Consider the following 12,339-nt stretch of genomic DNA (forward strand, 5'->3'; position numbering starts at 1 on the left):
AAGAGAGAATGTCCACTTGGGAGAGATGAGGATTCCTGTGCCACCGCCACGCTGACCAGATGCTCTCGGGGTATGCGAGAACACATGGTCAGATGAGGAAAGAGCAGTAGGAGTAGCAATGTTTTCTGTGGTAATCCATGTTTCCGTCAGCGCCAAGAAGTTGAGGGACTGGAGGGTAGCATAGGCTGAGATGAACTCTGCCTTGTTGGCCGCAGAACGGCAGTTCCAGAGGCTCCCAGAGACCTGGAACTCCACGTGGGTCGTGCGCGCAGGGACCACCAGATTAGAGTGGCAACAGCCACGTGGTGTGAAGCGTTTGTATGGCCTGTGCAGAGAGGAGAGAACAAGGATAGGCAGACACATAGTTGACAGGCTACAGAAAAAGGCTACAATAATGCAAAGGAGATCGGAATGAAATGAACTAAACATCTGGGAAAGCGAGAGAGCGGGGTCTCCCTCACTTACGTTTCATTGAAACACTCAAATATAACTTATATGAACTGTAACTTAGTAAAATCTTTGAAATTGTTGCATGTTGCGTTTATATTTTTGTTCAGTATATATGAATGTTATTGCCTTCTTTCAGGTAATCCAAAACATCCACTATTCATGTGCAGGAGGAAACAGCTACATACTGTACCAGACAATGTTCCACCCTCTTCACAATCTTTGGATGTCAATGTCAATTTCTTGACATCTCTACACCAGACTGTATTTCCTAAACTAAATAATCTACGTGTTCTCAATCTAACAAGGTATTCATATGTTGAATTCAGACAAATAAAAGAGCTCTATTTGATAGCATTCCATATGTGCAGCTTTCACATCAACACACATTAGAGAAATTGGTCGTTACGAACAATGGGCCTACAGGCTTTTGAATGGATTTGAAGATTTGCCTCTCCTTCACCATGTAGACCTGAGTATTAACCAAATTACTTTTAAAATATGCTACAAAGGGTTTTTCAGAGATACACCTCATTTACGTCACCTCATCTTGGCTGCATCTTTTTTTTCACTAATTGGTATTTTGACCAATCAAATCAGCTCTGAAAAAGATCTGATGTGAAAAGATCTGATGTGATTGATCAAAAGACAATTCATGGAAAAAATATCAGAATTGGGATGCCTGTGTCAATTCAGACATTCACTTTGACTACATGGCATTCTTCAGACTCAAAGCCCTTAAAGTGTTGGATTTCCAGCACATAAGGCTTGGTGATATAAGAACTTACCCTGCTCTGACAAGTCTAATATGTCTTAGGTACCTGGACATTTCCTATGCTGGCATCACCTTCACAAATCCATTCTCTTTGATGGGTCTCACCCCACTGGTTGAATTAACGTTGTTTCCACGTCATGTTGAACCAATGTGGAATAGATGTTGAATTGATGTCTGTGCCCAGTGGTGCCAGTTTAAAAGTTCTCAAAATGTCCGACAACAGTTTCCAAAGACATACATTAAATTGTATATTTGTGAATCTTGCACTTCTGGAACTCGTTTTCGAATATCCAAATGCTAAGACATTTGATTCTTAATGGAAACAAGTTGATGACATTTTATTTTCTGACCAATCCCAGCCTTACAAGGTTGGCATGGATAGACATGGGTAAAAATTGTATTTCTACTGTTTCGTATGATATTCTTCAGAATTTACCAAACATTTCAGCGATTTATTCTTTAATCCGAATAATGCAAGTGATTGATTTCGATACTCATTTCCACAACTCAAGAGTTAAAATAATTGTGGTCACAATTGTTGTAGTTTCATAACTTGTTCAGTCAGCCTAGGCCTACAAATTAAAATGTTACCTGTGATATTGCTGCATTTTGCTGAGAGGCTACAATGTCTCTCAAAGCCAGGAATACAGGCACGATGCCTTTGTGATCTAATAAAACAAGGACAAGTCCTGGGTGATGGAGGAACTGGTGGAGAACCTTGAAAAAGGAGTCCCTCCCATTCAGCTGTGCATTCATGTGTGGGACTTCGAAATAGGTGAATCCATTGCGTCCAATATCATTAATCTGGGGATTGTGAAAAGTGTCGAGACACTTTGTTGACTATGTGGTGTCGCTTTGAGTTTGAGGTGAACTTTTTGTCCTGAATGCAAAGCGTTATGTCCGGGGCAAATACAACACATCACTGAGAACCACTCTATGTTTTCAAGCATGGTGGTGGCTGCATCATGTTATGGGTATGCTTGTCATTGGCAAGCACTAGAGAGTTTTTTAGGATAAAAATAAACAGAATAGAGCTAAGCACAGGCAAAATCCTAGAGGAAAACTTTGTTCAGTCCGCTTTCCAACAGACACTGGGAGAAAAATTCACCTTTCAGCAGGACAATTACCTAAAACATAAGGCCAAATATACACTGGAGTTGCTTACCAAGACGACATTGAATGTTCCTGAGTGACCTAGTTACAGTTCTGACTTAAATCGGCTTGAAAATCTATGGCAATACATGAAAATGGCTGTCTAGCAATGATCAACAGCGAACTTGACAGAGCTTGAAGAATTCTTTAAAGAATAATGGGCAAATATTGTACAATCCAGGTTGGCAAAACTCTTAGAGACTTACCCAGAAAGACTCACAGCTGTAATCACTGCCAAAGGTGATTCTAACATGTATAGACTCAGGGGGTTGAATACTTATCTAATCAAAATATATTCGTGTTTTATTTTCCATCCATTTTGACATTAGAGTATTTTGTGTAGATTGTTGACAAAAAATGACATTTAAATATATTTTAATCCCACTTTGTAACACAACAAAATGTGGATAAAGTCAAGGGGTGTGAATACTTTCTGAAGGCACTGTAGCTAGTGACAACTAAATAGCAAAGTGACTTTTTATATTCAAATGAAATAAACCAATGCATGACGCAGTCAGCTACCAATGTGGCCTGAAAACAAAACAAGTAATCCATGGTAGCTATACCACGCGCAGACATACACTATATATACAAAAGTATGTGGACACCCCTTCAAATTAGTGGATTTGGCTATTTCAGCCACACCCGTTGCTGACAGGTGTATAAAATTGAGCACACAGCCATGCAATCTCCATAGACAAACATTGGCAGTAGAATGGCCTTACTAAAGAGCTTAGTGACTTTCAACGTGGCACCGTCATAGGATGGCACTTTTCCAACAAGTCAGTTCGTCAAATTTCTGCCCTGCTAGAGCTGCCCCGGTCAACTGTAAGTTCTGTTATTGTGAAGTGGAAACATCTAGGAGCGACAATGGCTCAGCCGCGAAGTGGTAGGCCACACAAGCTCACAGAATGAGACCGCCGAGTGCTGAAGGGCATAGCGCGTAAAAATTGTATGTCCTTAGTTGCAACACTCACTACCGAGTTCCAAACTGCCTCTGGAAGCAACGTCAGCACAATAACTGTTGTCGGGAGCTTCATGACATGCCAAGCGTCGGCTGGAGTGGTGTAAAGCTCGCCGCCATTTGACTCTGAAGCAGTGGAAAAGTGTTCTCTGGAGTGATGAATCACACTTCACCATCTGGCAATACGACGGACTAATCTGGGTTTGGCGAATGCCAGAAGAATGCTACCTGCCCAAATGCATAGTGCCAACTGTAAAGTTTTGTGGAGGAGGAATAATGGTCTGGGGCTGTTTTTCATGGTTCGGGATAGGCCTCTTAGTTTCAGTGAAGGGAAATCTTAACGCTACAGCGTAGAATGAAATTCTAGACGATTCTGTGCTTCTAACTTTGTGGCAACAGTTTGGGGAAGGCACTTTACTGTTTCAGCATGACAATGCCCACGTGCACAAAGCGAGGTCCACACAGAAATGTTTTGTTGAAATCTGTGTGGAAGAACTTGACTGGCCTGCACAGAACCCTGACCTCAACCCCATCGAACACCTTTGGGATGAATTGGAACGCCGACTGCGAGCCAGGCCTAATCGCCCAACATCAGTGCCCGACCTCACTAACACTCTTGTGGCTGACTGGAAGCAAGTCCCCGCAGCAATGTTCTAACATCTAGTGGAAAGCCTTCCCAGAAGAGTGGAGGCTGTTATAGCAGCAAAGGGGGGACCAACTCCATATTAATGCCCATGATTTTGGAATGAGATGTTCGATGAGCACTTTTGGTCATGTAGTGTATTTACTTCTAAATAGCAAACGCGACATAACACTTTATATTTAGTAAGATATATTAGCTATGTCTTGCCTTTTCCATCAGGTCAGTTTTGAATCCCTTAGCTAGCTAGCGAGCTAGCAAGCTCTCTCCTCATTGTGATTGCAAATACAAGGTTCACTTTCGACACTGACACAAAGTCATTCCCATTCTTTACGTCCACAAAGCAAAAGTAAATGTCCAAGATGTGTAAAACTCCAGGTAAAAAGTATGAATTGGTAATGACGTTTCAGACAAGTGGACAGTCCAGTACTCACTGTTCGCCTGCTGCTCGACAGCTAGCAGTGAGGGAGATGGTGTCATGGTGGTTGCCTATGCACGGCTTACCCTAGGGCAATACCCACACAACATGTTTTGGCAATACGCATGCGCAAAATATGAAATCGTCTCAAATGGAACTACAAGCTAGGCAAAGCAGCGACACTTATGCTGACCCTGTTCATTAACAGTGACTGGAGTCAGATTAGGCTGCGCGTGTCAAGGATTTGAATGGCTTTGAATGGATGGATGGAAAGAAAGACATGAATACCCTGGCATCTTTCCTGTTTTGATGCAGTTGTAACACATTTTGAGCATAAAAACATTAGATAATAAAAAAAGTAGGACAATGTTTTATATAATTAAATGTTTCATTTGGCTTTTCATTACATATTTTTTTATACGATTATTACAGGGTAATCTTAAGCACTGCCCACCCTGCCTACCCTGACTGCACGTCACTGCTGGTTACCCAGTAACTGTGTGTTGTTACTGGGTAAACTGTTGACTGTGGTATTGACTTTGAAGGACCGGCTGAGGGTCAGAATTATTATGTGGACTGAGTTCTCACAAACATCACTAAATATTCCTCCATGTGAAATCTGGGGTCCATCACATTTTAGGTTAACCTTTTTGTTATGTTTTTACACTTAAAGCTGTTTTAAAAGTGTGTGTATGCATGCATATGCAAAGGTGTGTGTGTGTGTGTGTACAGTTCAGGAAGAGGAAATTGACTATAAACCACAGATGAATAACACTTCCAAGGATGAGAATGTCTCTTTCATAACCATCATCTGAAGTTCCTCATCTCTGTTTTTGTTCCCAATCTTTGAATGATACAATACATCTGTCCTAACAATGCCAAAAGGCTTCAGACACTTATTTTCTCCACCATGTACAGTAGACAGTTTATCGCTTGTTTATCGTAAAATACTTTGTTTTTACTGTAATGTTAGAAAATGTCTCTCAAAAGACAGTTGTTTTTAAAATCAGTTATGATTTACCAATGTCTGTTTGTTTCTCATTCTGTAAATGCTGCAACAAATTGGCCTTCTGGGAAAATAAAGATGCATGGAATTGGAATTGAAACAGTGCTTTCATTACCTGTAATCAGACCTGTACTTTTTTATTTGTTTTATTCTGAAACACATTTCCCTTTCATTTCTATGTGATCAGGTTGCCATTCCCTGTCAGCTTGTGCAATTTCATCTTGGCAGTGTGTGCCACTCTGCAGTATGCTTGTGATCACATATGGTGTGTGTCACATCACCACTTTGATGTTTGTGTGTTTGTGTGTTTGATCCAGGCTGCTTCTGTCACTTTTCAGGCAATTTGTGTCACTTCAATGACTAAATTTGTATCACTCTCTGGTTTTTATCGAAGTTCTGATAGCAGCAATGTGTTATAAACATCTTTATAATGCCGGAATCAATCCTACTCCATTTCAATTACATAGATAAATATAACTACAGAATATGTAGGGACAAGCTGATCCCTGAAAATATTATTATGAAGACTAGGCTACACTGTCTGATTAAAAAACAAAGAAAGAAACAACTGGGTCACTGTCTGTCACTCCTTGACAAACACAATCACTTGTATGACAATAAGTATCATAACAGAATAACCTGGAGAAGCATGTAAGTGTTGTTGAAACATGTTTGTGTGGAAATATACTCTGGTTATATAATAATATTAATAATAATAATGTTTGAGCACAGACATTACACTGATAAAGGGTATTGAAAAGGCCCGGATACCATACTGATAAGTTATTGTCGCTCACAGCGACTTTATGTTTAGATACGCAAACTAAGGTATGAGATAGGATAACTTATAACCGCCAATCTGTTTACCTAGCATTGATTGAGCAACGACTGAGAAGTGGGGAATTATTTTATTAAAAACTGACATACATGACAACATCATAGCCAGATCTCATTGTACTTTATCCAACTCAAACTTGACAATGACTAAAGCAGAAACATAATTGGCTACCAGGCAACATAACAAAAGAAGAACATTATGATTATCACTGTTGTTACAATGGTTATAATCAGCAAGCCTACAGTATGCTACCTACCATTGAGTATTCACCCCTACTAATACCAATTGTGATATAGTGAATCATTGGTTTATCAAGCCATATTGTATAGTTTTGCTCGTTGATTGGCTGAGCAGGAAAGAATATGTGTGATTGGCTGGGTTGAGTTGACCCTGTTACTGCAGTGACACACTCAGGACTGACCGGATACTGCAAAACAAGGAGAACAAAAGAAAACAAGCATTTATTTTTCTGAACATTAAATTAAACTTCTCACAGGGACAAACAGTACTAATGTGAAAGTTACCAGTCTCCAGTCTTCATGAGCTGGATGGCGTCATTGACCTGGTCCAGGGTCATGTTGTGGGTGACAAACTCATCCAGCTTCACCTTCTTCTCCAGGTACTCATTCACCAGCTGGGGCACACCGTCCTTACTCTTAAAACCTGGCAGACACACACACAGACATACACACAGATACAGACACACATTTAGAAATATATCACACACACCCAAATACCTGTATAGTGTTTGACAGTTGATTGACAGGTGGCACACCTCCAAACAGAGATCCTTTCCAGGTGCGGCCAGCTATGAGCTGAATGGGTCTGGCAGCAAAGTCATCCATGTCAGTCCATCCGACCAGCACACTTACTCCCCATCCCTTAACACATGACTCCAAGGCACTCCTCTAAAGAGAGATATCAATACATTTACATTTTTACATTTTAGTCATTTAGCAGACGCTCTTATCCAGAGCCACTTACAGTTAGTGAGTGCATACATTATTTTTTTTCATACTGGCCCCCCGTGGGAATCGAACCCACAACCCTGGCGTTGCAAACACCATGCTCTACCAACTGAGCTACATCCCTGCCAGCCATTCCCTCCCCTACCCTGGACGACGCTGGGCCAATTGTGCGCCGCCCCATGGGTCTCCCGGTCGCGGCCGGCTACGACAGAGCCTGGATTCGAACCAGGATCTCTAGTGGCACAGCTAGCACTGCCATGCAGTGCCTTAGACCAATCAAGACATCACCCTCACACATGCAGGCACGCATTTATCTCAACATCATACAAACACACAATCTAAACCCACCATTACGGCCACACTCCCCACACATTCTAGGGAAAAGTCCACTCCTCCATTGGTCATCTCAGAAAGCACTTGACTGATGGGTTTGTTGTGGTCCTTGGGGTTGACAAACTCTGTGGCACCGAAGACCTTGGCCTTCTCATACTTGGCCGGGTTAATATCAATGGCGATGATCCTCTTGGCCCCAGCGTTTTTGCAACCCATGACCGCTGCCAACCCCACAGCCCCCAGGCCAAACACAGCACATGTAGACCCTGGCTCCACCTGGGGGGAAAGGTATCCTATGCATCAACACTTTAGTATACAAAGACATCACCACAACTAAACCTGATACTTTGAAGTTACAATTCACACCTTGGCTGTGTTAAGGGCTGCGCCATATCCGGTGGCGACTCCACAGCCGAGGAGACAGACCTTGTCGAGGGGGGCTGAGGGATGGATCTTGGCCACAGCGATCTCATTGACCACGGTGTACTCTGAGAAGGTGCTGGTCCCCATGAACTGCAGCACCTTCTTCCCCTTACAGGTGAACCGGGTGTCTGACTCTGACATCACATCATACCTATCACTGGCCCTGGTGGGATTGGCTCATGTTCAGTGCAAGAATAACACACAAAAGTTATATACAAAATATATAAAAAATAAAGTATTGTGAAAGTTTCTCAAGACAAGGCTAGTAATGGGACCTCACCAGCCCTTCTCACACAGGTTGGTCTTTGGGCTCTTGCAGAACCGGCACTGGCCACATTGGGAGATGAACAGAGGGATGACTTTATCACCTAACAGGAGGACAGGCGGAGTACACAGCTTTATCGTACACACTGTTATTTGTATCCATTTGAAAATACAGGTTTACTAGCTGCATTTCTGACCTGGATTGAACTTGGTCACTTCAGACCCCACACTCTCCACGATCCCAGCCCCCTCATGACCCAGGACACAAGGGAAGCCATCCTTGTGTTTCCCCTCAAACAGGTGGTACAGGTCAGTATGACACACACCCGTGGCCACTATCTGCACTCAACAGGACAAAAACAAAGAGGTATGAATTTTGAGAAGTGTTCTCAAAATTTGCTCACGTGAGTGTCAGGAGTGTTTCTGTATGCTCATGTTTATTTATGTGTACGCCTTCGACTGGTCCTATGGCACGTTATGTGTATTCATGTGTGCTTGTGTGTCTTCAGGAGTGCTCTCATACTTGGCCAGGTTAATATCAGCCTTGTGTGGACTGCATAAATGAGAGCTTTTGTGTATGTGTTTGCATTGATTGTGGTCTCTCTCACCTTGATGCGAATCTCATGTGCCTGGGGAGGAGCCACCTCAATTTCCTCCATCACCAGGGGTTTACTTGGCTCCCATGCCACTGCAGCGCGGCATTTAATCACCTATAAAACACAACCCAACACAGCCATCAACACAAGCCAATACAGGACCAGTGGTGTAAAGTACTTAAGTAAAAATACTTTAAAGGTACTACTTAAGTAGTTTTTTGAGGTATTTGTACTTTACTATTTCAACTTTTACTTTATCTTCACTACATTCCTAATGAAAATAACGTACTTTTTACTGACACCCAAAAGCACTTCTTACATTTTGAAAGCTTAGCACGACTGGAAAATATCAAATTCACACACTTATCAAGAGAACATCCCTGGTCATCCCTACTGCCTCTGATGTGGCAGGCTCACTAAACACACATGCTTTGTTTGTAAATAATGAATGAAGAATTGAAAACAAGAAAATGGTGCCGTCTGGTTTAATTAATATAAGAAATTTGAAATGATTTATACTTTTACCTTTGATAATGACATTTACTTGTGATACTTAAGTATATTTAAAACCAAATACTTTTAGACTTTTACCCAAATATTATTTTACTTTCATTTTCTATTAAGGTATATTTACTTTTACTCAAGTATGACAATTGGATACTTTTTCCACCACTGTACAGGACCATTCACATATACACTATATATACAAAAGTATGTGGACATCCCGTCAAATTAGTGGATTCGGCTATTTCAGCCACACCCGTTGCTGACAGGTGTATAAAATCGCGCACACAGCCATGCAATCTCCATAGACACACATTGGCAGTAGAATGGCCTTACTGAAGAGCTCAGTGACTTTCAATGAGGCACCGTCATAGGATGCCACCTTTCCAACGAGTCAGTTCGTAAAATTTCTACCCTGCTAGAGCTGCCCCGGTCAACTATAAGTGCTGTTACTGTGATGTGAAAACGTCTAATTGAACTTGGCTCACAGAATGGGACCGCGGAGTGCTGAAGCGCGTAGCGCGTAAAAATCGTCTGTCCTTGGTTGCAACACTCACTACCGAGTTCCAAACTGCTCTGGAAGCAACGTCAGCAAAATAACTGTTCATCGGGAGCTTCATGAAATGTGTTTCCATGGCCGAGCAGCCACACACAAGCCTAAGATCAGCATGCACAATGCCAAGTGTCGGCTGGAGTGGTGTAAAGTTCACCACCATTTGACTCTGGCGCAATGGAAACGCGTTCTCTGGAGTGATAAATCACGCTTCACTATCTGGCAGTCCGACGGACTAATCTGGGTTTGGTGGATGCCAGGAGAACGCTACCTGCCCCAATGCATAGTGCCAACTGTAAAGTTTGGTGGAGGAGGAATAATGGTCTGGGGCTGTTATTCATGGTTCGGGCTAGGTTCCTTAGTTCCAGTGAAGGGAAATCTTAATGGTACAGCATCCAATGACATTCTAGACTATTCTGTGCTTCCAACTTTATGGCAACAGTTTGGGGAAGGCCGTTCCTGTTTCAGCATGACAATGCCCCCATGCACAATGCGAGGTCCATACAGAAATGGTTTGTCGAGGTTGGTGTGGAAGAACTTCATGGCTTCCACAGAGCCCTGACCTCAACCCATCGAACACATTTGGGATGAATTAGAACACCAACTGCGAGCCAGGCCTAATCGCCCAACATCAGTGCCCAACCTCACTAATGCTCTTGTGGCTGAATGAAAGCAAGTCCCAGCAGCAATGTTCCAACATCTAGTGGAAAGCCTTCCCAGAAGAGTGGAGGCAGTTATAGCAGCAAAGGGGGGACCAACTTCATATTAATGCCCATGATTTTGGAATGAAATGCTCGGCGAGCAGGTGTCCCCATACTTTTGGTCATGTAGTGTATTTCTGCAAAAGGCTTCATTCTAGTCTTTATATACTTCATTTTTTACAGTACAATCTGATTAATTCCACTGTTGCGCAACTCGAACCCTAATCCTCTAACCAATATAAATATTTATCTTTTTGTCCATTGGCTTTATGCAAGATGCACTCTCTGCCAATGTCAATGGTTGTGCAAAAACTGTCTGGATAGTTTCAAAGATTCCCCAAAAAAACATCCTATACTTCACATTAGGCATGGAGTTTGCAGTGAGTGTGTGTGTGTGTGTGTGTGTGTGTGTGTGTGTGTGTGTGTGTGTGTGTGTGTGTGTGTGTGTGTGTGTGTGTGTGTGTGTGTGTGTGTGTGTGTGTGTGTGTGTTGTGAGTGAGTGACCGCAGCTGCCAGGTTTCAAGACCATTCCAGTTATTGCGTAATTCCAAAAGGATATTTATCCCAAACAAGAGGTTGTTATTCTGCAGGACAAACCTCTGTTGAACTTGAAAAGTAATTACTGTGTGTGTGTGTGTGTGTGTGTGTGTGTGTGTGTGTGTGTGTGTGTGTGTGTGTGTGTGTGTGTGTGTGTGTGTGTGTGTGTGTGTGTGTGTGTGTGTGTGTGTGTGTGTGTGTGTGTGTGTGTGTGTGTGTTGTGAGTGAGTGACCGCAGCTGCCAGGTTTCAAGACCATTCCAGTTATTGCGTAATTCCAAAAGGATATTTATCCCAAATAAGAGGTTGTTATTCTGCAGGACAAACCTCTGTTGAACTTGAAAAGTAATTACTAGAGTGCTATGGTATGTCCAGGTTTGGGAAGTTACTGATTACATGTAATCAGTTACATGTAATCTTACATGTAACATGTAATCAGATTTTTTAAATGTTTTATATATTTTGTAATCTGATTACAGATACTTTTGGATTGGATTACTTTTCGGGTGTTTTCGCAATGACATTCAATTCAGCATTGAAAAAAGGCGCAAGTTTAAGTTTGTTCCACCTGAGTAATCTGCATTTGATGGATCATTTTTGTCTTATTCTGATGCCTCTTAAGGGGAAATGAATCCAAAAGTAACTGAAAGCAATCCGATTAGTTTGGATAATTCAAAAAGTGCATTACTGATTAACATTTTGGACAGGTAACTAGTAACGGATTACATTTTGAAAGTAACCTACCCAACCCTGGGTATGCCACAACTCACTGTCATTTTCTAAAGTACACACTCAACCTTAATCAAATCTTACCAAAACACTTTTAATCACAGATTGTACATTATTACATATCAGTTCAATAACAGTTAAGAGAGGATTGATCAACTAGTTTAAATGCAGACTGTTAACTTATGCAGAGGATACTCTATCATTACACCTTCACACATGCATATCTCTCAATAACAATAATTTGGTAGGAAGCCAACTGTATGTGTACTGTACATGCATACAAATACAAAAGAAAGAAAAGTGATAAAAGTTGCATCAGATAGATTAATATATATATATACAGATATGTATTAGAAAAAGAGAGGGGTGAAGACAGAGATACATACTTTTCCTGCAGTCGCCATCTTCTATCAACCTAAGGAGTTTGGAAGAGAAGAGCAATATATTTCAGCATAGAGTTAGAGGGAGAGAGTGAGAGAGATGGATGGTTTG

The 12,339-nt window shown here is 41.7% G+C and overlaps 1 protein-coding gene across 1 annotated transcript; it reads right to left on the bottom strand.

Moving 5' to 3' along the window:
* Positions 1–6,295: 6,295 nt before the first annotated feature.
* adh8a (alcohol dehydrogenase 8a) lies at positions 6,296–12,339 on the bottom strand. The gene is made up of 9 exons (XM_084181878.1): positions 12,234–12,339; positions 8,837–8,938; positions 8,426–8,567; positions 8,245–8,332; positions 7,908–8,127; positions 7,557–7,817; positions 7,016–7,148; positions 6,765–6,903; positions 6,296–6,667 (listed from the first exon to the last, which is right to left on the bottom strand). The coding sequence occupies exons 1-9, from the start codon at positions 12,249–12,251 to the stop codon at positions 6,634–6,636; spliced, it is 1,137 nt and encodes a 378-aa protein (XP_084038004.1). The 5' UTR covers positions 12,252–12,339; the 3' UTR covers positions 6,296–6,633.

The sequence above is a fragment of the Coregonus lavaretus genome (assembly GCF_964263955.1).
Source record: "Coregonus lavaretus genome assembly, chromosome: 18".
Lineage (NCBI taxonomy): Eukaryota > Metazoa > Chordata > Actinopteri > Salmoniformes > Salmonidae > Coregonus > Coregonus lavaretus.

Excerpts from the sequence above, each read along its gene's own strand:
- adh8a (XM_084181878.1), bottom strand. Across the intron at positions 8,568-8,836 it reads CACATGAGATTCGCATCAAG|ATAGTGGCCACGGGTGTGTG; the intron begins GTGAGAGAGACC and ends TGTTGAGTGCAG. Across the intron at positions 8,333-8,425 it reads AGTGACCAAGTTCAATCCAG|GTGATAAAGTCATCCCTCTG; the intron begins GTCAGAAATGCA and ends TCCTCCTGTTAG.